This window comes from Macadamia integrifolia, chromosome 7 (assembly GCF_013358625.1).
Source record: "Macadamia integrifolia cultivar HAES 741 chromosome 7, SCU_Mint_v3, whole genome shotgun sequence".
Taxonomy (NCBI): domain Eukaryota; kingdom Viridiplantae; phylum Streptophyta; class Magnoliopsida; order Proteales; family Proteaceae; genus Macadamia; species Macadamia integrifolia.
The window spans coordinates 15,901,631-15,925,950 of NC_056563.1; the positions used below are offsets into that span (position 1 = coordinate 15,901,631).

Genomic DNA, 24,320 nt, shown 5'->3' on the forward strand with positions numbered 1-24,320 from the left:
CCAACTCTCTCTCCTGTTCTTCCACATTTTCTACTAAATTCAAAATTATCCTTTCCTTATTATTATTATTATTAATTTTTTTTATCGAATCTTTCTTATTATTTATATTCTACACTCACACTTTTTTTTTGTTAACTATATTCTACACTTTCACACACACATATAAATATAAAAAAGGGATAGGGAAAATATTTCTATACTTTATTAATTAAATTTTCGGTCGTTGGAGAGGAACGAACCGCAGCATGAGCTTTAGCCGTGACAACAGTAGCAGTAAATACTAGATGCTGACTTGCAGTAGTAATGGTGTTTATGCTAAGCCGACGTTTTAGTCTTCCTAAAGATTCCTCATATTTCAGGTTTACCTGTTCTCGAAGCTAGTATTAGTAGTGGAATGAGATATGATGTGCGAGTTTGAGATCTCGGCCGATGAGTAGAGTGGAAGAAATGTCGCGTCTTCTCGAGATCTGGCCGTCTCTTTACAGTGCTTAAAACAAGTATTCAAGACAGAGCTAGGGCTTTGGTTCCTGTTTTATTTCCACGCCGTTGAAACAAGTATTCAAGACAGAGCTAGGGCTTTGGTTCCTGTTTTATTTCCACGCCGAAGACCTCTCCTTCTCTCTTGCTTCATGACGACCAAGCGCGCTTACAAGCTACGTATCCTTCGCCCACTTTCCCTTCTTCTAGGGTTCTAATCGTTCTATTATTGTGTTATCCATTGAATGGTTGTTCGTCAAACCTTTGTAAATTTGCCCTATTTGGAGCCATGTTTTAAAGAATTTTTTCCCCCAAAGTTTTGCCAATTTCTTTATCCTAATGGAACGGGGTGTTGTTGTTGGCCTTAACCATGGTTGTTTCAGAAGAATTTGTAGCGCACAGTTCCAGTGTCAATTGCCTTAAAATTGGAAGGAAGTCGTCGAGGGTTCTTGTCACAGGAGGAGAAGATCACAAGGTGAACCTGTGGGCCATTGGCAAGCCCAACGCCATATTGGTCAGTCCTCTGATCCTCTCCCTCTCTACACATCATCCCCTTTGTCAGCTATTCTATCCTCCACCCCACCCCCTCACCCCCCCCCAAAAAAAAAAAAAAAAAAAAAAAAAAGAAAACAATGAAATGCTGTTAGATAAACGGTACGTGTTGTTTGATGATCTTCATTCCTCTCTGCATATGCCCGCCATTTACCCTTAGTTTTGGTTAAAAAATCTGGCTAGATGGCTGTCACTGACATAAGGCAATTTCATTGTTGACTGCATATTTAGTACTTGCAGTTATCAGGCATCAAAAAAGGAAAAAAAAAGGACTCGCAAAGTTCATCAGGCAGTAAATGATAAAAGGACATAAAGTTTAAGCAACTGTTTGATAACTAAATTTATTTTATGAATTGGTTGCGAAATATTTCTTACTCTGGTTATTCCAGACCAATAATTGTGTTTCAGTTTACCATATTTTCGTTGTTATGCAGAGTCTCTCTGGTCATACGAGTGCAGTTGAGTCGGTGAGTTTTGATACTTCCGAGGTGTTGGTGGCAGCAGGAGCAGCAAGTGGCACAATAAAGCTGTGGGATTTAGAGGAGGCAAAGAGTATGTGCTTTGAGCCACCTTGGCAGTGTCCATTGGCACATGATTTCCTGAAATATTTATGTTTAATTTTATTTCTCCCATTGGATTGGCGTTCCACCTGCAGTTGTTCGCACACTTACTGGGCACAGATCAAATTGTATATCAGTCGACTTTCATCCCTTTGGGGAATTCTTTGCTTCTGGTTCTTTAGATACAAATCTTAAGATTTGGGATATCAGAAGGAAGGGATGCATCCACACGTACAAAGGCCACACGCGAGGGGTCAATGCCATCAGATTTACCCCTGATGGCCGCTGGGTTGTTTCTGGTGGAGAAGATAACATTGTGAAGGTGACATTGGATTCTTCTTTCTTTCTTCAGCTGTTATGTGTGGAATTGGTGGCTACTCTTATGCATCAAATGTTGTCTTTTCCATATTTGTCAAGATGTAGTTCAATATATTTCCATGATTATTGTGTTTTCAGTAAATTCTCTTATGACTGATATGGTGTTAGAAGATTCATTCTCTTTCAGTTTATTTGGTTTGTTAAATAGTGTTTTACTTTTTTAGTAAATCCATTGCTATTTTCACAGCTGTGGGATCTGACTGCCGGAAAGCTATTGCATGATTTCAAGTGTCATGAGGGCCAGATTCAGTGCATTGATTTTCATCCCCATGAGTTTCTTCTGGCGACAGGTTTGGAATATCTTATGTTTATTTTAGCAATCTGACCTGTTCAACCACTAGGGAGGAAATTAATGTAATTCATTGTTACAATTGTGATTTGAACAGCTATGACCTCCTTCAGATTGAGAATCAAAGAATGGCCCTTCCTCGGGATGAGGCTGGGGATGTCGAACTATAGTTGTCAAAGCAACAAGGCAGCCAAGGCATTGGAGGGCTGCCTAAGCGCTTAGGCGACCTAGGCATTCTAGTTTTTATTTTTTATTTTTTTATTTTTAAATGTATCCATTATATTTACTACTAGTATAGCAAATAGCCAAAGGCCCCAAATAGCATATTAGAAATTTTATAATTCTACTTATATGCGATGTCAAGAATCATATCAATGCAATATTATAATTATGCTAGCAAATAGCAATGGCCTAATCTGAAAAAACCAGCACATAATGGACATTGAATAGGATATAAAGAAGCATATTGTCATATTCATCAGAAAAGCAAATGAATAAACTAAAAGCAACATAGCATATAGTTACGAAACAGAATTATGAATATAAAGAAAAAGGGGCTGTTGAAATATATAAGTATTTATTATACTAACTTCCATGATGCCAAAATGAGTGCCTCTAGGCCCTCCATTATATTTCAACTCCCTGTCAGTCAATAGATTCAATACATAATTAAAGTGTACAAGAAAGAACGAAGAATTTAGAAGTAACTGAAGTGAACCAATATGCCAAATTGAATGGATGAGAAGTAACCTGGGGAGATCTGAATCATTCCGAAAATCTTTAATGAAAAAGAAAACCTAAAATAAACAAAATGCCGATTTTAATAAATCCTTTGAACCCTAAACAGTCATACACTTGAGAGTGAAGGAAACTAAGAAAGTATATTAAAACTCATCCAACTACAAATTGTTCAATTCAAATTAGCAATTAAATTTAAATCAACATCCTGCTGTAGTTATTGCTGTTGCTGCTGGCCTGCAGAATTAATTAGAGCTACACCAAAATCATCCTCATCAACATCTTTATCATTATGCACATCCTCTTCCTCCAATTTTTCATCTGACAACTTCTGACTCCTTACCCCTCCCCCTAACACGATGCATATAGCATATATTGGCTCCACTGGTTGATGCTTGAGCCCACTTTCCTCATTCAATGTAGATGCCCCAATTACTCTATCAACATCTCGACATGTGAGATCATCCCCAGGATGGACTGATTCATCATTTGATTGGTCAATTATTCACTCAATACTCCAATCCAACTCATCAAGCACTAGTGGATTCTTATTTCTGCATTTTTCACTCCTTTCTTGGAACCTTGCTTGAAGACTACAATCATATTGAATGCAGATGAAATCATTTAAATGTTGATGTTCCAATCTATTCTTCTTCTTGGTGTGAATCTGAAGAACAATTATCAATATGAGTTTATCCGCTATTTAAGCCATTCTTCCATAAAACTATACAAGCAACAAGATCAACATTGACATCTAGAAATTGATACTCTTAATACTCACAAACTCAAATGTGCTCCAACTGCGCTCCATCCAGAAGAGGAGCAAAAAATGCCTAGTAAACATTTTTCAATCTTTGTAAAATTAGGGGAAAAACCTCCATTTTGTTTCCACCAAACTTTTATAAATATAGATAATAAAAAAAGTAGATTAAATGCACATCAATACAACATACAAAAAAAATAAACAATGAATACATTTTAAATTTAAAAGAAAAACTTACTAGGACCCAAATTTTCCTTTTGTCTAATCTCCATTGGGTTTGCAATAGTACTTTGACTGTTGCCATAAAAACCAATCTTTGTACTGATCATGTCCTGCAAAGTTTCATCAGGAACCAATCTTGCGACAACATCCTTAAAGGAATCCTGTACATTTTGCCAAAGGTTGTTTGGATCCCTCTGAACACACTGAAAATACTTTCTAGGATTGAGGAAAAAAGTAGCAGCATATAGCAGTCGCTCCATCTAACACTACCAACGCCAATCAACAACGTTTATGACCTTCTTCTATATCCTTTCTTTGTCTCCAAAATTTTGTTTTTTGTTCTTTTTTGCCTCTTCCATTGCCATATAAACTTCCGGGCAAAGTAGGCCTTTCATCACCATCTACTATCCTCAAGAGTTGAAGAAGTGGCAGTGATGCTCTTAGGCAATCTTGCACGTCATTCTAGAACGTTGTAGCTAGCATTGTGTTAGCAGTTTTCTTCCCTGCGTCTGTCGTCATCAGAAATAAACAATTACCTCAAGACATCCTTATATTTTAATAAGGTTTAGACTATTAAGAATCAAGAGGCAAATCTGGTTACTCCAGCCCTCACTTAGTCAGTCCCATTTGTTTTGACCCTCATAGCTTCAAAAAGGTGTGTGTGCCTATAGATAAAGCTAGTTAATCTTCTTGCCCTTTACTATAATGTCCTCGTATGCTTTTAAATTGCCTGTATTCTCCTACATAAAGTCTAGGCAATTGGTTGCACAAGGAGTCCAAAACAACTTGGTTCTCTTTTCATAGTAATTGACCAGCTGTAACATTGTTGGCTACATTTTCTGCAACTTTTTGAACCATATACTCATCTCCAATTTCTTTAACCTCACTATCAAGCAGCTGAAACTTTGCATTTTGTACTTGACTAGATGTATCCGTAGAACCCATGAAGTTAAGCCCACTTTGGACAGTTGACAAGAAAATTAATCAAGTGCCTTCCTCTTTTGTCTATCCACCCATCAGACATGAGAGTGCACCCATATTTTTTTCCAATATGCTTCATATTTTATCTTTATTTCATTAGTTTCTCATTTTCAGACTTTAATAGAGGCACCCTCTAGTCATAATATTAAGGGGGCTTAAAGCCTGGTCCATACTGTCCAATGGCTTCAACCATCACCTCAAAGCTCCTTGCCTTTAATGCATTGAATGGAATGCCACATTGATAAACTCACCTTGTAATATAAGAATGAAGATTTTGTCTTTCTTCTTTTGATCTTACACGGTTCTCCATTGTTGTCTAATAATGACCTTTGGTATGCCTCTCAACAACCACTTCTTCGGGTTTCTGCCTCACATGAGTATCCATGGGACCCCCTACTTGTGGCTGGAACTGGATGACATCTTCCCTTTTTTTTTTTTTGAAGCTGTCGTAAAGCTTGGGACAAGTCTAGTAGACACATCAGACTCTCAAGTTGCTTGCCCCCCCTGATGTAAGACTAGATCACATAGGACCTCCTAGGTAGGATCTGAAATTCTGGCTAAGTAGGGTCTCTGATGAGTGTAATCTTTAGATAGAATGGAGCTCTTTTGTATGCTCCAACAAACCCTCAAAGTTTGGTCAATTTTTGATGACCGAGCTGGGAGATATGCTGGTTGCAAGAAAAAGGAAGATTTCGGCAACTTTTGATATCTTGAGATTGCAGCCTTTGATGAACCTCAAAATTTGAATCAAAGGTTCCTCGTGTGATGCCAAACCATCCCTCAAAAGTTGAGCCTCAACTGATGGCTGGTTGGAAAGTTATGCTTTAGGAATGAAAAAAAAAACTTTATGGAGATTATGCGGTAGCAGCTGCTACGGGCCTTCAATGGCCTCCAAACTTTGGTCGAGTTCCCCTCTTGATGCACCTGAAAACCTCAAAAAAGGGCCTGAAGCTGATCTTCTGGCTGGAAGATAGGACTCGAATCGTACATCAAAACCCTAGCAGGTTTTGCTCGATTCTGGCTGCAAGGCTGGCTTCTGATCTTCAATCATGCTGATGTGTTTGTAAGTCTAATAATGATCTTAAAGCACTTAAAAATAAAGGAAAAACAAAGAAAAAATAAATTTGATGGAGGTGTTGCGATGGAAGAAGAAGAACGATAGGTTTTGGGCCTCTCTCCCAACATCCCATGTCGCAATAGCATAAGCCATCTTTTTTTTGTCAAACCCAAATCTACTTTTCATTATGATTGATGGGCTTTAAATAGCCTTACATTGCTTGGACACAAAGAAATAACAGAAAGGGAAACTAATGAATTGAGTCTAATTTCGTAAACTGACTTAAGAATAAACTTCTAAATACTTTGCCTTACATAAAAAAAATAAAACTACTGACTTACTTGACCACTAAGCCAACCAGATAGGAAACCAATCTTGATGCAGTTGGGCGAAGGAATTTTTAGTTACCTTTTTATGTTTGATTTACCTTTTTTAAATTAGCTGGGAGTCGAGTTTTATGTGATTTGGATTCCATATTTGTTTCAGTTTTAAAATAGGAAAGTAGGTTATTCTTAAGTCTTTAAATAGAGTTTTGTAGCCAACGATGGGACTGAATTCTGAAGAATTGAAGATTGAATGAAGTCTTGGTTTGAGACAATGGTTGCCGTGAGCTTCAGACACCTTTTACTCCAATCTTCTTTTCTTTTCCCTTTCTTATCGTCTATCTTTCTCTAATCCTTTTCCCTATTACTCTGCTGTTTATTTCCCATACTTGAGAATAATCTGTTCTGGGCGGTACTTCCTGCCCTAGTATTGGAGATCAATCTCTACAAATAGATACCCATCAGATCAACTTAAGACTTCTGGAAATCATTCCCATGATAGAAACGACTCACCATACACAAATTCAAGGCAAGGTTTGGTCACCACCTTAAGATCTGACCAGAACTTCAGATCTGGTTCCATTGTTCCGCCAGGTTCAAGTTACAGCAGCAATCAATCTCCTTTGGTTGATGATTTGAGATATCCATCGGTCGGAAACGAGAGCCCGTCGAGATTCCCACTGTCGTGTGAAGTTTCAGGGTGAGCAAAGCTGAGTTGGGTGACTTCTCTCAATCGAGACCAGCCTAGGTATCCACTGGTTCTGAGTTCTATTGTGAATGCTAAAGGTTGAAGAAGGCTAGTTCTCTATATTATAAGTAAGGACAGACTGTCATAATTACATAAAACCCCCCTGTGATTGAACTTTAGTTCTATTTATCCCACTCTCCTTAAATTTTGGGAATAGCCCATTATTTTAAAGTTTTAAGTCCAGAACTACCCCAGCTGCTATTTACTTACTTTTAAAGACTTGTTTGTTTCGGATATTACGGATTTGCCACCCAAACTCTTAGTTTGAGCTAACTATTATTCTTGTGGGCCCATAAGTGATTCGATTCCGGTTTTGGAACCTGGATCAGCACCAAATCTTCATGCTGCTGCGATCGATGGACAGCTTGAGGACTTCTAGAAAGGTTGCTGATATCTCCAATCAATTGCTTAGTTGGCTAGGCTTCTAGAGGTTCCACTTGAAGACAAAACTGCAGGGGTTACTGTTCTCGTGAACAGTACTTGTGAACAGTGTTTTCTGGTTTTGGGTTTGGCTCCGATGGGACCAAGGTGGGGGCTGGCTGGTCTGCCATTGGATTTAGTTTGATGGGGCCAGCAGCCCCTTCCTTGTGCAAGCTTGATCTATATCACCCCCCAAAAAAACTTTAGGTGAATCTCCTTCCTCTCCACCACCATCCATATCCTCCAAATTCTCTAACCTCCTCTAGAAGTAGCATCAGATTGTGTATGCCCTTCCACTATAGGTGGATCTCCTTCTTCTCCACCACCATCCGTATCCTCCAAATTCTCTAACCTCCTCTTCTTATTGTGCACTATTGTTTCATTCATCTTTTTAGTGATCTCTATAGTTGTCTTTGTGCACTTGGCTTCATCTCCATATTCACCAACCAAGTGTTGCTTCATTTTTTTGATTCCTCCCTTGACATCAACAACACAACTCAGCCTTATCCCAACTGAATGGGGTTCGCTACATGGATCGAAGGGGGGGAAAAAAAAAAACAACTTTTCGACATCCCACTCATGCATCGGCAACCCGTGTCATAGCCCTCAAGGGTTGATTCCTCCCTTGACATCTTTCCCACAAATAGTACACCTAACTAAATTCTTCTCTGACATATCAGGCTAGTATCCATATTTCTACCCAAGATCATTTGATTTGGCCTTCCTTTTTGGATGCTTGCTTCGATCATACCCTGATCCGGCTATACTTGCATTTTCAGTACCATTACTACCTACATCAACCATTGTATACTAAGTTGGTAAGTTGGTAGAACAGGAGAAGACTGCTCACTAGCTACATAAAAAAAGATAAATTCAACATCGCAAAAAAATTAATATCCATTAACCAATAATATCTAATTAAAGAACCCATTATAGTCAATATTCATCCAAAAAATCATAATATGAGTATTATTGCTTCGATCATACCCTGATCTGGCATGTGACCCTGTCACTATTCGTGTTGTAGCTTCCCTAATCCCTACATGCTCCAGCTATGTAACTCAGTTCAGATGCACATAAATATAGAATAATGAATTATGAATATAGTACGAATATAGTACAACACCAACATAAACACACCATTTAATTGACTCCTTGAAATAGGTTTTCGCAGTTTTGGTTTGTATATTCATAATGATACCATGAGCGCTTTAGGGCGTCCCCAAGATATCTTTTCAGATACCGCTATACAATTACAACCTGTCTTTGCTCAATGGATACAAAACACCCATGCTTTAGCACATGGTGCAATAGCTCCTGGTGTAACAACAGAAGGACCAGTTTGACTTGGGGGGGCATTGATTTAGTAGCGGTAGGTGGCAAAGTCGCTTTGTTACCTATTCCATTAGGAACTGCAGATTTTTTGGTACATCACATTCATGCATTTACGATCAAGTTATGGCCTTCCCTCCAGTTTTGGCAATTTGGTCTACGACCTAACATTGCATCTCTTCTCCATTTTTCTTAGTGTTTGTCACTGGTAGCTTGTTTGGTTTCTTTGCCTCTTTGGTGGATATTTGCATGGTTTGTCATCTCGGTCAAAAATTGCAGTTTCGACAGAAACCGAGACAAAACCTTGAGTTGATACTAACTCGTACCAAGGTTCGATCAATTTCGACTTGGTTTTGTACATTTCGGTAATTTCGACTGAAAAATACCAAGTTTCAATACTTTTTTACTAGTTTTGGCCAGCCCATGACATGTTTTTTGCCTAGAAAATACTAGGTTTCTACCGTTTCGACCCATATCTCGGTTTTAGGCTTGGTTGAAACCAGCCATGAGATCAAGATATCGATCCTTGGGTATTCGTCAGGGCTGTCCCCTCTCCCCCATCATCTTCACTTTGGCTCTTGAGGTCCTTTCTAGAATTATTCAGATTAGTATTGATCAGGAGCTTATCTCCCTTATCCCTAAGTTCAAGGCTCTTAACCTTTCCCACTTTTCTTTTGATGATGACCTTATGATCTTCTCTGAAGCTAACATTGAGTCGATTGAAGCTATAATATCCTACTTGCATCATTTTGAATGGTTGTTGGGCATTCAGACCGACCCTTTGAAATCTCTATTATTCTTGGTAGGGGTCTCAGATGGTGTCAAGGCTATCCTGGCCATAGTTTTCAAGGCGCTGGTGCGACAGAGGCATTTGAGGGAAATTTTTGGATTGCTTTGATTCAAGGCAGATTGTCAGCTCATCACTACACTCCTATATTGGACCTTATGCATAAAAGGCTGTAGATTTGGAAGGGCAAGCTCTTTCTCTCCTATGTAGTTCGCCTAGAATTTATTAGATCCATCCTTTAGTTCTACATCTATTGGTTTGGTGCTTTTGGGTTACCATAGTCCACTATTAAAGATTTGGAATCCCTTATGGGTGCCTTCCTTTGGAAAGGAGCTAAATCCACTGGATTCCTTCACCAATCAGTTGGGCTGCTGTTTGCCTCCCCAAGGATGAATGGAGGTCTTGGCTTGAGAAGGATGAAAGTGGTTAATTCAACAGGTATTCTCAAATTAATCTGGAAGCTTGCATCTAAGTTTAAAGATATATGGGTTGACTGGTTGTACTCGGGGCTTCTTTGCAATGATTCTATTTGGACAACTGCTTCCACTTCAATTGGCTCTTGGGCATAGTTCAAAATCTCGGTGAAATTTTGGAATTTTGGTTTTTTTTTTTTTTGCCGAAACGAAATAAAGCCCGAAATAACATTTGTATTTCGGTCTCATTTCTGTATCTCGGTCATCTTGGTACATTCTATGTGTTATAAATACCATATCTCGGTCGAAATTTTGGTATTTCGGTCAAAATTTTGACTCTGTCTCACCTATTTCAGTGGTTTCTATTCCATTTGCATATTTTGAAAGAAAAACACTCCAAGTCTCTAACAAGCCTTTAATTAGCCAAATCATCATACATTTTAACTTCCATTGGATTCCTACAAGATCTACACATTCAAAGCTTAAGAAAGGTAAAGTTCTTTCTCTAAAACCAGGTAAAATTTTCAAAACAGTCCGATGGTTGCTGCCAAACAAAGGTGCAACTCTAAAACAATGTCATGTCCTAATATTTTTGCATTTTTATGTTCTAAGCATGTTTATTAACCCTAAAATAAGTTACCCACCAAGTTTTAGGTCAAAATCTAGCCGTTTGACCACCAAAACAAACAAAAAAAATACACAATTTCGGCCGAAACAAAACGAAACGAAACTGGTGTTTCTGAACTCACTGAAACGAAACGAAACGAGATTTCGAACCTTGCTCTTGGGTGTGGCACAAGATTTTGAAGCTCGAGCCTCTTTCTCTCCAGGTCACTTGCTACCTCATTGATGATGCTCTCTATCCACCTTGGCTTGACCATTGGCATCCCGTGGGTGTCATCCCTTCACTCAGTTAGTGCTAGAGCTATTTACAGTTTGGGTCTCAAGAAGCGGTCTTTTGTTGTAGATATCATCAGTTAGGATGATTGGCCTCCCTTTTTCTTTCTCTCTCCTATTATCAATCATTTGGGATGAGTTGCCTTTCATCTGATCGAGGCCCAATAGGGGAGTGGTAAGAAATCCTTGAAAGAACTCAGACTTGCAAGGGAGGAAAAGAAGATATCGCACAAAGGAGGGGGGAAAAGAGGTCACACGACCAAGTCTTGCACCATACCCGGCACCAAAACATTCAATTCAATTCATTCTCAAAATCTATCTTAACAAGCTGGGTTACATGCCTTTTTATACTAAACTGAAATTAGAACTTACCTAATTAAAAGCTAAAATTGAAATAGCAACTTCTAATTACTTCCTCAGGTCTAACTAAAAATTAGAAACAAAATAAAACTCAAATTGGTAACTCCCTACTTGACTGACTACTACCCAATAATAAAAGATTATCTTCCCAAATAAAATAACTCAATATTTTCTAAATAAAGTAAATCCTAAAATATCCTACTGATCCCAAAAATCCAATCGGACCCGGTTCGTCTCGGTGGATATTGCCCGATAGGTCAACCCGGTTCAACCTCAATTCTGCATCAACTCCTCCGATGTTGAAAAAAACTCGTCCACGAGTTTTGAAGAACGATAACAATAAAAACTCATGAGCGGGGGTGAATTGCTCGTTGTCTGCATCGCGAACATAATCCAATATGTGAAGTTGTGGAGGTGCATTCAAGTCTGGAAAATTATGGGTCAGAACGAACTTGTGATGGTGAGCAACTGGCACTGCATTGATGTCCTTCATTACTTGATCCATGATTTTCTCACTTTCCGTTGTCATCACCTATTCCACGATGGGACGGTCTTCCACTTGTGTTAATGCATTTGGTTCGTCTCGTGGTTGTACTAGGGGTATCACTTTCTTTGATTCAACCCGTCCATGAAGATTAAATTTTTGATGCATGTGGTAAGCCTGGAGGGTGCACACATTGTTGTCATGATCAAGGACTCTGTCTCGTTGTTCCAACCAACATCGACCCAATTTAATTATGTGTTGAGGAGAATCAAACACTTCACAAAAAACACCATCATGCTAATGAGAAATAGAAAATTCGACGAATACATCAGACGGAATTGTCATTTAGTGATTTAGTCACTTATCAATCAACAAATTAGCAGGTTTTCCATTGGGCAACCACAATCAAAATTTGAACTCAAAGGAATCCATGACCAATCTTGTGTTCGGAATGCTATGGGCCTCATAATAATAAGACACTAACTCCAATAATCAAGTGGGTGGCAGAACTGTAAATATGAAGTGTACTTTTTTTTTAAAAATTTTTTAATTTAAGAATGGCAGGATTGTAAATAGAGCAGGTTCAATTATACTCACAAATATATCACGTGTGGGTGGTGATATTTGGAAAGAGATAAAGATAGGACAAAGAAGAATAAGATGTAATAGGTAGGGGTAGAATGGGAAAATAGAGAAAATAAAGGAAGAGTAGTATTAAGAGGAGTTTGTGGAGTGGGGAGTACTGTTACCGACAAGAGGATGTCTTCCTCTGTCGGATCGACTCAAGCCAGAGGGGAGAGATTGCACGAAGAAGGTGGAGAGGTTTTTGGGGGCACGATGCGATGTGAATGAGGAGAAGGTCCGGGGGAGCCGTCGTCTGGGATGGCAAGCAGCGGCGATGATCCAAGGCCTTTGAAACGAGGTATGGATTCTCGGTGTCTCTCTCTCTTCTCTCTTTTTTTTTTTTGGTGCTGTTGGAACACTAGAGGGCTTCGACTGCAGGCGAAGGGGAGAGTTTCAGCATGGTTGGGGAGTGGTGCTGATGCTGCTGCGTTTTTTTTTTTAATTGCCGTTGTGGAAACCCTAGAACGAGGGGGAGGTTCCGATCTGAAGTCACAAGGGTGGGGTTGGGTTTCGGTTGGAGAAGGAAGAAGTTGAGCTGCTCTCTCTATTGTAAACAGAGAACCTTTATTTTTTTTCTTTTAATGGCTGTTCTCAGTCTCGGCAGAAAACAGAACAGAGAATGGGGAGAAGATGGGAAGGAAAAGAGAACAAGGGAGAGGATCCTTCGGCTCTGATACCACTTGATTGCGGGGCCGATAGGGGAAAGAGAATCCTGAGAGAACTCAGAGTTGCAGGGGAGGAAGAGAAGATATCCCACAAAGGGGGGAGGAAAGGAGGTCATATGACCAAATCTTGCACCATACCTGGCACCAAAACATTAAATTCAATTCGTCATTCAAAATCTATCTAAGAAATTGGGTTACTTGCCTTTTTTATACTAAAGTGAAATTTAAACTTACCTAATTAAAACCTAAACTTAAATAGCAACTTCTAATTACTTCCTCAGGTCTAATTAATAAAATTAGAAACGAAATAAAACTCAAATTGGTAACTCCCTACTTGACTAACAACTACCCAATAATAGAAGATTACATATCTTCCCAAATAAAATAACTCAATTTTTCCTAAATAAAGTATATCCTAAAATATCCTACTGATCCCAAAATCCAATTGGACCCGGTTCGTCTCAGTGGATATTGCCCAATGGGTCAACCCGGTTCAACCTCAATTCTGCATCACAATCCCTAGAAGGCCTAGGGGTAGGGGGATATTGTGATTGGTATGCTTCCTTTAATGGGATTTTTGGGTCAAAGCCAGCTTGGGGCCTCATCAGAGTTCATGACACACGGTCCCCTTGGCACAAATTAGTTTGGTTCAAGTACCATATCCTCTGTCATAGTTTCATTGTTTGGCGGGCCCTCTCGATTACCTCCCAACACAGTTCTTTTTTATTCATCGTCAGATACCTGTCTCCCTATCCTGTTGTCTCTACTAGAATGCTTTATAAGATTTGGACCACCTCTTCTTTATTGCTCTTTATCATCCTCAATTTGGAAAGGGCTCCTAGACAAATGCTGGCCAAAAAGTCATAGGATCCTTCCTTTTGAGAGAGAGTGGATTTGGGTGGATATGTCCTTTGGCGGTTCATCCGTTTGTGATGTAGTGGGACTCATTTATCCTTCCATCAGATTTGGGACTCATTGACCGTGAGTCTTTGCTTCCTCCTCATTGACTTCTCTTCTTCTTCTGCTTCTTCTTGCTTCTGCTTCTTTCTCTTCTCTTTTTCTATTGTTTGTTTATCTGATCTTATATTGCACATGTACTATATTTTTTTTTATTTTTAATGTAGCAGTTTTTTCTTAAGTATTGGCTCTGTGCAGTTCGAAGTGAAGATGAAATTGATTTTTATTGGTTTCTGAATTTTTGCCTTGTTATTATATTAGCTTGTATTGTTTATAAAGTGGTGCATTTTTCTTTAGATCATTGTCTCTACTTTATTTATTCTGTGTAGTTGGAATTCTAGGGGAATCTGATTTAATTCTCTGGTGAATATATGGCATTACTCTGGGTAAAGGTCTTCTGACGCAAGACTCAGGCCTCCACACTTGAACTTAACTGTGTAACAACAATATAATAAGAAGATTTATTTAATAGCCAGCAGCCGCCCTTACAAATCTATATTTATTAAACTTCCTCAGCATCTTTACTATGTGGTTGGTGTGGCAGAAGGAAACCTTTTCTTGTCCACTATCTTGTCTTTAAGACTTAAGGTTTATAGTGGCCTAATCTAGTCAAGCTACAATTTTTTTCTGGTGTCTTGTACTTATACAGGTTCGGCAGATAGAACTGTTAAATTCTGGGACCTTGAAACTTTTGAGCTTATTGGTTCAGCTGGGCCTGAGGTATATTATTGTCAATTTATAGTTCCTAAATGCCTCTAAAACAATCTTTTCTACATTCCACTTCTAGCTTTTGCTTTGGTTGATATTGACTTTAAGGTTTTCAATTTATAGTTCCTAAATGCCTCTAAAACAATCTTTTCTACATTCCCTGTTTATTATGAACATCCTCTTTTTCGCTGTTCCAGACCACTGGAGTACGTTCTATGACTTTCAATCCTAATGGAAGAACACTGCTATGTGGTCTGCATGAAAGCCTGAAGGTAATTCTCTATTTTAACATAAGGGGTGCATTGATTGAGTTATGATGATATTCCATGTTTATTTGTTTCAAACTGACCTCCTGCATGCCACTGTCTAGGTTTTCTCTTGGGAGCCAATAAGATGCCATGATGCTGTGGATGTGGGGTGGTCTAGATTGTCGGATATGAACATTCATGAAGGGAAACTTCTTGGGTGCTCCTATAATCAAAGTTGTGTCGGAGTGTGGGTGGTGGATATTTCGGTACCATTCTGATTTACCTCTATTGTTTGCATGTGCTTGCATATTTGCTATTATTCTTATGCTTATTGTGTTGTATTAGATGTGATTACTAGCTGATATATAGCTTCTAAAAATTGATGTCTTGCACCATAGCGCATTGAGCCATATGCAATTGCTAGTGCGGCCCAATCAAATGGTCATCCAGAACTAAAATCTACTTCAAGTGGGAATCTATCTGTACTAACTGATAACAGTGCAAAGATTAGTACAGGGAGGATATCGGTTTCACAAAATTCTGATCCTGTAGTGAAGGAAACAAAAACTTTGGGGAGACTTTCTGTTTCACAAAATTCAGATTCTATGAAGGAAGCCAAACCTTTATCATGTATGCTGCACTTGAACTATTTTCCCCTTATATACCTTCAGTTAATTATATTTTCTTATTGTTGGTTTTATGTACTGTATAAAGCCACAGGAAGTATTCCTGTTACTCTGCAAAGAGTCAGTGTAAGCTCTGGTCCAAAGACCACTATGTCAAGTGCAGTGGTAGCTCCTAGTGCAGCAACTCTAAAGAGGGGTGTTGCAAAGTCCCATTCAACAGCCAATCATACAGTCTTCAACAAGTCAGATGTGCTTCCCATTATTGTCCCAAGGAATAATGTGCGGCTAGAGCAGGCATCTGATTCCAGAAAAGAAATTACTGCCGCTGGAAGAACCTCTCCATTTTCCATGCAGGCAAGAGTATCTGACTTTCAAAAGCTGTCAAACATCAGGGATGATCAGGAGAAGTCAAATGTTCCTGTCCACTCTGGATCAATGGGTTATAGGACTACTGAACTGAATGAAGTTACTGATCAGAATTTCCTTCCTACTGTTGAGAGTTTGAATCCAGAAATATCAACACAGGAAAGAAATGTGATGGATGCTGGATGTCCTGGGCCTGGGAAACATGGAGTGAGTTCATCAGAGCCATCTGCTGGTTACCAACATGAAAATTGTAAGTGTGACTTTCTTGCTAGTATATACACCTCTCATTTACCCATGTTGGTTGCTTATATCTTTGATTGTTTCTGATATGTATTAGTACAGGCCTGTGTTGCTAACCATGTTTGTTATTACATTTTATATGTTCTATGGATTTCAGCTTTACAGTCATAGTTCCTTGAAAGTTCTCGTCTTCTACTTATATCTGGAAAACCAAATGCTAAATGTCAATCATGCATAGTAGTAGTAGAAGTAATTTGTTCGAGGTGCATCTAAGGTGACGTGCGTGGAGAATACCCTGAAACATATTTAAATAACATGGATACATCTACCGAGAGGTGATTGTTTGCCTCAAACCTCAAGGAGGCAGCCTTAACAACTGTGGTTCCAAGAACTTGTTGGAGCATTGCACATTTTCTGCTTCGACTTGATTTCAAAGATTATATTTAATAATTTTGCTATGGTTAGGGATTTTCCAAGCTGACCTATAAGAAAAGATGTGGGTAGCGTTTTATAAATGATATTTTACATGAGGTCCAAACGGGCTGGAGGTGTCTGGTTTGATCCCCTAAACTACTCCCAGCCTCTATGGCTGGAGGCCTTGCTGTAGTGCAGCCACAACAACATCAGCTCCATCCCTGCCTGGATTACCTCCCTTGGTCTCCTTTTGCACTACTGGTGTGAAGAAGCTCTGAGCATTATGGTTTCCGTTGTGGGGAACATGGTTATCACAGCAACAAGGCGATCCAAGGTGGTGCTAGAGGAAAAAAGCCAAGGCGACACCAACTAGGTCCTTAGGTGACCTTCCAGCCAAGGGCGCTTGGACGCCTAGGTGGCACCTTGACAACTATGGTGGGGAAGGCGTTTAATTTTGACACACATAGACACACACCAAAAAAAAGAAAAGAAAAAGGACCATTTGGCAGTTAGGATCTGTGTTGAAATCTCTGCTTTTGATCCTCCTCCGTTCTCAATCATGGTCTCTGATGACGAAGGATTCTTCTTCAAGCAACCTGTTGGATTCTACTGGCTCCCTCCGCTATGAACCTTTTGTAAGGTATTTGACAACTCCACTGACAAATGCTTTCCTTGTCCCTCAGATTTCACCAAATTGCAACCTCTCCAATGAGCCCCCTTCCTCTTCTGGAGCGTTTGTGAACCTCCTATCTCCAACGAACCTCCTTCCTCCTTTGGTTTACCTCTTGCTGGTCCCAACAACTACATCATATGTCTGTGTCCCATATCTCCTTAGACCTTTCTTTGGAATCTTCGTAGCTCTACCAATCAGGGCTGGGGCGCTATCCGACTCATAAACCCTAGGCTTTCGGAGTAACCAACTTTCGGATCTCTTATCGGCCACACGGCCCACACCTCCCTACCGCTGGTCCATCCATCACCTTCGCCCGCTAGTCCCAACTATTCCGCATGCCTGGCGTCTATTCCTATTATCGACAATGATCCCTCTGGTACTCTATTCTGATCTCAGTTCTTTCCTCTTAGTTTCTGTACCTCAAGGTCTTTGATCCTGCTGTTATCTTCCTATTCTTCTTTATCTCCATTTATGCCACAAATTGTTCTATGGAGCGGTCCACTCGGTGGATAGATATCCACCATCTTGCTCTTTAGGTTGGCTCCCTCCCTGGGCCTTGGGATGGGACTTCAATGTCGTGTAGTTTGCACTTGAAAAATTGGGTGGTTTTTGGCTTGATGTCCCTTCTATTGATGCTCTTATTGAGTGTATTGAGAACATTGGTATGAATGACTTATGGACTTATAGTGGTTATGCCTCAAGGTCACTTGGCATAATAAGTATGCTGGCAATTCTATAATTGGTTGTAAGTAATAGAGGAGTAGATTACAAGAAACTACCCCAACATTTTATAACCCCAAACAATACAAATAGGACCAGGAAATAAAGAAATATGACCATCAAATAAACCCCCAAGGATACAATACCCATACAGGAGCAAAACCAGCCCAAAACCCAACCTGATAGGGGAGAGAAAGACCTACTATAGAGCTGGAAAGAGAGAGAGGTGTGGCCAGGCCTATAGGGCTCCAATTGAGCTACAAATTTGGTTGATTGTAGGGCCCTCCAAGGGTACAAAAACTCACAAATATGAAGAGCTTCTGACGGCTGGTTATGAAGTTATGCTCTTTCTTGATTTTCAAACTTAGGAGAGAGAATGTGAAGAATTCTGCAGGAACAACAACTTGACTTCTTCAGATAACCTTCAAGAGAGGATCGATTGATCTTCTTCGAGTATAGAACCAGTCCTCCAAAGGATCTGCAGATCAGATCTCAAACTTGGGCAGCAATGAGGGTCGATTGGCTTTAAGAATAAGAAATCTTTGGCTGATTGATTCTGGTTTTTAATGCTTTGATAGATCTGAACTTCTTTAATACTCACAACAGCAGTAAACAAAAATAGCAGCAATTAAGAATGAAAATAGAAAGATTAAACAAAGAAAAAACAAGGGAAAGTGGGAGAGGAGGTGGCTATCTCAGTCTGGGCTTCTCACCCACAGCTATCTTAGCTGCTTTAAGCATTTAGTTGCAAACTTTCTTTTCATTCAAATCTGTTCAATATTGGTACATTTGCCTCTCTATTTATATAGGGAAAGTTTACAATCATACTAAGACTAGGAGATAGTTTCTAAAGAGGACTAGACACTCCTACTACAACTAGGAATTCAAAATAGGACTAGGACTTGGACTTTATGGCTCCAACATGGAGTAGGATTAACTAACTAATAGTCCATATAGGATTTTTCAACCAACTAATGGCCTAATGGGCCTTTATTGAATTAAATAGCAACTAGTTAAACTAATGAATTAAATCCCGTTTTCCTACTTTCTACCCATATTTTAGGCACATTAAAGTGGCCTTTTTCAAAGAAAACCCATGGGATCAACGGCCCAACATATACATAACACAACCCAAGGCTTATTTGCAATAAAATAAGCCCAAGTGACTTATCTATATTAGTAAGCTTGACAGGTTTTCGGTAAATAAAGCCTAGCTCACTTCGTTCTCCTTTTCCCATGCCTCGTTTGATGTCCTTGAATCCTGGGTGTTTAAGATCATTGTTGTGACACCCAAGAATACGGCAAGTATCAGGAGGTTTGGGAGATCGGTGAGGGTGTGCAAACTTTAGTCCCACATCGTTTAGGGAGAGGTTGCTGGGCTAGTTAATAACCTCTAGCATCCTTAACATGGCACTTCGCGTTTTAAAGCCTTGAGGCCCATGGGCTTAAGAGGACAATATTATACAGGGTTAATGGGGCCGAGGCATTATAAATGGTATCAGAGCATACCCCTACAGTGTGTGGGTCCATAGCGGGTACATGCCGAAAGGGGGGAAGATTGTGACACCTAAGAATACAGCAAATACCAAACTCACCTGGGAGATCGGTGAGGTGTCCTCACCAAGAATACGGCAAGTACTAGGGTGTTTGGAAGATCAGTGAGGGTGTGCAAACTTTCGTCCCACATCGCCTAGGGGGAGATCACTGAGCTAGCTAATAACCTCTAGCCTTCTTAACATTGCACAACGCGTTTTAAAGCATTGAGGCCTATAGGCGAAAGTGGACAATATTGTGTTAGGTAATGGGGCCGGGGCGTTACAATCGTCTTATCACGGTTTTCATCCAACCTTACACCTCCCTATGGCCCTAACCGTTAATTTTTTTTGATATGTGGTCCTCCCATCCAGACTTTCTCTCCATTGTCTGTGATTCCTGGAGTCACCCAGTGCATCCCCACTCCTCTCCCCTAGTTGCCTTCTCCAAAAAGATTTGGAATGTTAGAAGTGATCTTAAGGTTTGGAACTCTTCCTTCTTTGGTTGCATCACCTACCATGCAATTCTCTCGGACATCCAATCTCATCTCCAATTTGACTTCCTCAATGCTTGCCTAGCTACTTGCCTAGCTACAAAGGAAAAACTATTTCTTTTGAGCTTCGTAAAAAATCTAGTATCAAATGGTTGACCATTAGGCACTCCGATTCTGCCTCTTTCCACCGGTCCTTGAAGGCTAGAACTAACTTCAATTCCATCTCCGAGCTCTTGGCTACAAACAACTCTCTCCTCTCCTCAGTTGAGGAAATCAACTCTGAATCTTTTAGCTTCTTTAACACCTTCAACACTTCTTCTGCTTCCCCCCTCCTCTGTTATTCTTGATTGCCTCATTGACAAGTTTATTCCCCCTCTGTTTGCCTCCCTTCATTCTACCCCCTCTGAAGGTTCGTTAATTTCATCCCTTCGCTGCTCTCATGAATATTGATTTTCATAAAGCTTTCGATTAGTGGGTGAGCCTGTGGAGCAATGGTTAAGTTGCACTATTGCAACATGTTGGTCACAAGTTCAAAAATTGGAAACATTCTCTCCTGTGAAGTAGGGGGTAAGGTTGCGTACATTTTCCCCTACCATACCCTGCAGTAGTGGGAGCCTTGTGCACTGGGTGGCTCTTTGTATAAAGCGTTCGATTATTTATATTGGCCTATTGGATTTCAGCGATTTGCAAAAAATGTACTTTTCCCCTGCCTTCGTCAATTGGATCTACCATTGCATTTCCTCTCCTCATTTCTCTATGCTCATCAACGATTGCCCATCTGGTTTCTTCGCCTCCTTTGCGGGGATTCGCCAAGGCTGTCCCCTCTCCCCTTATATCTTCACCTTGGCCCTTTAAGTGCTCTCCATAAGCCTCCTATCTAGCCTATCTAGTATGAATCAATTTCTCATCTACGCATGCCAAAATGCAAGGCCCTTAAGCTCTCCAAGCTTACCTTTGCTGATGATCTCATGATTTCTACAAAGTTGATAACCCCTCTATTGATTCCATTTTGTCTTGTTTGTGCCAGTTTGAAAGTATGTGGCCTCCATATTAACAATTCTAAATCTCTCATTTTCCTAGTTGGAGTCCCTAAGGTTGTTAAGGTTGATCTGATAGCGAGATATGGGTTCTCTTTACGCACTCTCCCGATTGAGTATTTGGGATTAACCTTTGATTCCATCTAGGTTGATCGCTCACCATTGCTCCCCAATTTTGGCCCTTTTACGTAAGTCTCTCCAGTTCTAGAAGGGCAAGATAGTTTCCTATGTCGACTGTCTTGAGTTGATAAAATTTGTGCTACATTTATCTTACGGTTATTGGTTCGACATTTTTGGTCTCCTGTAGTCCATCATTTCAAAGTTGAAGTCCCTCATGCGTGCCTTCCTTTGGAAAGGTTGTGAATAATCCAGTCTCTCGCCCCAATCAGGTGGTCCTCCGTCTGCCTCTATATTGATGAAGGAAGCCTTGGATTGAGAAGGATAAAAAGGTGTACCCAATACACAAGGCTCCCACCACTATAGGATCTGAGGGTCAAAGAAGTAAATTATGTTGGCATTCTTAAGCTAATTTGGATGATTGCATCTAGGAGGAAGGACATTTTGTTGACTGGGTTTATTCCCCTCCTCCACAATGATATTATTTGGATCGTTTCTCCTCCCTCATATGCGCCCTGGGCTTGGAGTAAGATTCTGCAACCAAGGCCTCTTGTGATCATAGTTGTCAAGGTGTTACCAAGGCGTCTAGGCGATTTTCCTGGGCCTAGGGGACTGTCGCCTTATTGCACTATATGTCGCCTTATGTTTTGGCACTTATTTATGCCAAATATCATTTATTTCATTTACTTAAGTTAATATTCATAAATAAGCAATTAGCCTCTATTTGAATCCAATAAAAATGTTTTAAAAATCTAATTCCAAGAGGATGAAAAGCCAACCCCCCAGTCCAAAAACAAAAATTGGATTTTTGGTTATGGGGGGCAATTTTCAACTTTCAAATGCTAGAGTTTTCTCGATTCTGAAAATTTTATAAATCTTATCATTGTAAAACATTGTTAAAAACCAAAAGTTTGGTACAACAATCTTTTGTTTTGATGTCCTTAAAATTATTTTCATTCAGGCGATTTTGACAGCATTTCTGCACTTTAAAATAAGTTTGATCGGAACATAATTTTATCATTACAACTCAGATTTAAGTAATACTCGACTTGTTGGAAAGCTGTTTTTGTGTTATACCTAATACAAAAAGTCTCATGTAAAGATAAAATCATTTGATCAGTTATACTTATTATAGAACAAAAACATTTCTCTAAATGTTCATTTTTTATGACTTAATGTGACTTGATGTTGATTTTGATGATTTGATGTGGCTTAATTTTGATTTTTGATGATTGATATGGCTTACTGTTGATTTTTTATGATACAAGGTATATGTAGCATACTAAATAATGTTAGAAAAGAGGGAAAATAAAAAGTAACACTTGGTCGCCTTAAGGCGGGCGACTTGTCGCCTAAGCTCTTTGGCAGCCTAGCCCTCCAAAGCCTTGGTTTGCCTTGGTGCCGTAACAACTATGCTTGTGATAAGGACTATCTCATCCTTGATTGATGACGGTTCCTCTCCTAGATTTTGGTTAGACCATTGGCATCCTCTCGGCGTCCTTAATTTAGTTGGTGATTGTACTATTTACATGTCTGGTTTCCAAAGGTTAGATTTGTTCTCGAACATCATTAAGTTTGAAGAGTGGTTCCCTCGTCCCGCCTACCCCTTCCCTGTCAGCTATTTGGAGCACTCTCCCGAGTATCTGCAAAGACCCTCTAGTAGTGGTGATTTGAGGGTTTTTAGTGTCTTCCTAGGATTTTATCAGGGCTCGGGGATCCTCTACTGTTTGAAGTAGTGTGGTTTGGTTCAAAAGTCGTATTCCCCTCCACAACTTCACTTTTTGGAGAGCTTTCACCCGCTGTCTCCCCTTGCAATCCTTTCTCATTGAGCAGCATATTTCTGTCCCTCCTAGCTGCTGCCTCTATTAGAAAGCGTCTGAAGATGTGGATCACCTATTCTTTGACTGCTTTTTGTATTCTTCTATTTGGAAAGGGCTTCACGCTTCTCTTCAAGTGCTGGTCCAACATAGAAGAATCCTGCCTTTTAACAGGGAATGGATTTGGGTGGGGACATATGTCCTTTGTAGGGAAATCATGTTGTGATTTGGTAGGTAAGCTGGCTTTTGGTTCTGGTATCCACAACATCTGGTTCAAGCGCCACCTTCGTTGATGGACCTCCCTGTCCAGATCTTTGCAGAAGATTTGGGACTCCATCCTCTTTGAAGTTAAAACCAAGATTGATGCTACCCCCTCTTTGTGTGTCGACACCCCTTGAAATAGTTTTATTATTGACTCTTGGGGTCTCTCCCCTTCTATTTTTCAGGTCCCTGTCTCCCCTTTGTAAAGGCATGGCCTTTTTATATTTTGTTCTCTTTGTTTTTCTTCTCTTGGTAATGAATTATTTATTCACCCAAACAAAAAAAATGTGGGTAATAGAGTAGGGTTGAATAGCTTTGTTGGTTTCGCCTTGGTTCTCCACTGCCTTGGGTTGCCTACCCGCCTTGACAACTATGTTGAATAGGGGTTTTAGAAATAGAAGAGAATAGAGAAAGAAGAAGAAATAAACATTAATGGGACTGAATGGTATCTGTGAACGGTAACTAGGGAAGACAGTATATAAGAATGGGAGAATGGAGAGGGAAGAAGAAACGAGCAGAAATGGAGAAGAATATTACGTATTAATATGAGTGATGAAGGAGATTAATGTGGTATCTTAGCCAAGATAACCATTTAAAAGTAGTCAAACCACTTAAGAAGACTCTATCTTTACTTCATCAGATCATATGCCAGAAGGCAGGGTACATACATTTGTATAAAACTCTCAAAATATGAGTATGAGTCCTGCTCAGGGTTTAAAGTATCGGTCCGTATTGTCTTATTGATACGATACTGACCGATACGATACATGGAATTTTTAAAACCCTTTTGTATCGATATGTATCTTACGATACATACCGATACGCACCGATACACCGCTGATACGATATGATACGCACCGATACTCTATGGAAAATTCAAAATCGAAGTGAAATGTACGTTTCGGTATGTATTAGTATGTATCGGTATGTATTGATCGATACACACTGATACGTACCGATACGGTCATAAAATGGCCAAGATGGGTAATTTTTCAGAAAAACACAATTTTTTGAGTTGTTTTTGTTCCAAAGTTGTTGCC

At 39.7% G+C, this 24,320-nt stretch overlaps 1 protein-coding gene across 4 annotated transcripts in view; it reads left to right on the top strand.

The window, feature by feature from the left end:
• Window positions 1-208: 208 nt before the first annotated feature.
• LOC122083506 (katanin p80 WD40 repeat-containing subunit B1 homolog KTN80.4-like) overlaps window positions 209-24,320 on the top strand; it is a 66,503-nt gene continuing 42,391 nt past the window's right edge. Inside the window, exons 1-11 of one of the 4 annotated variants that reach the window (XM_042651342.1) lie at window positions 209-523; window positions 582-657; window positions 861-991; window positions 1,464-1,581; window positions 1,685-1,911; window positions 2,155-2,257; window positions 14,677-14,747; window positions 14,933-15,007; window positions 15,106-15,249; window positions 15,382-15,613; window positions 15,698-16,225. In XM_042651342.1, the coding sequence (XP_042507276.1) occupies window positions 630-657; window positions 861-991; window positions 1,464-1,581; window positions 1,685-1,911; window positions 2,155-2,257; window positions 14,677-14,747; window positions 14,933-15,007; window positions 15,106-15,249; window positions 15,382-15,613; window positions 15,698-16,225 (1,657 nt within the window). In that variant the 5' untranslated portion in view covers window positions 209-523; window positions 582-629. Of the gene's footprint in view, window positions 524-551; window positions 658-860; window positions 992-1,463; window positions 1,582-1,684; window positions 1,912-2,154; window positions 2,258-14,676; window positions 14,748-14,932; window positions 15,008-15,105; window positions 15,250-15,381; window positions 15,614-15,697; window positions 16,226-24,320 lie in introns of those variants that run through there. The other 3 variants (XM_042651343.1, XM_042651341.1, XM_042651344.1) reach the window with 3 other exon arrangements.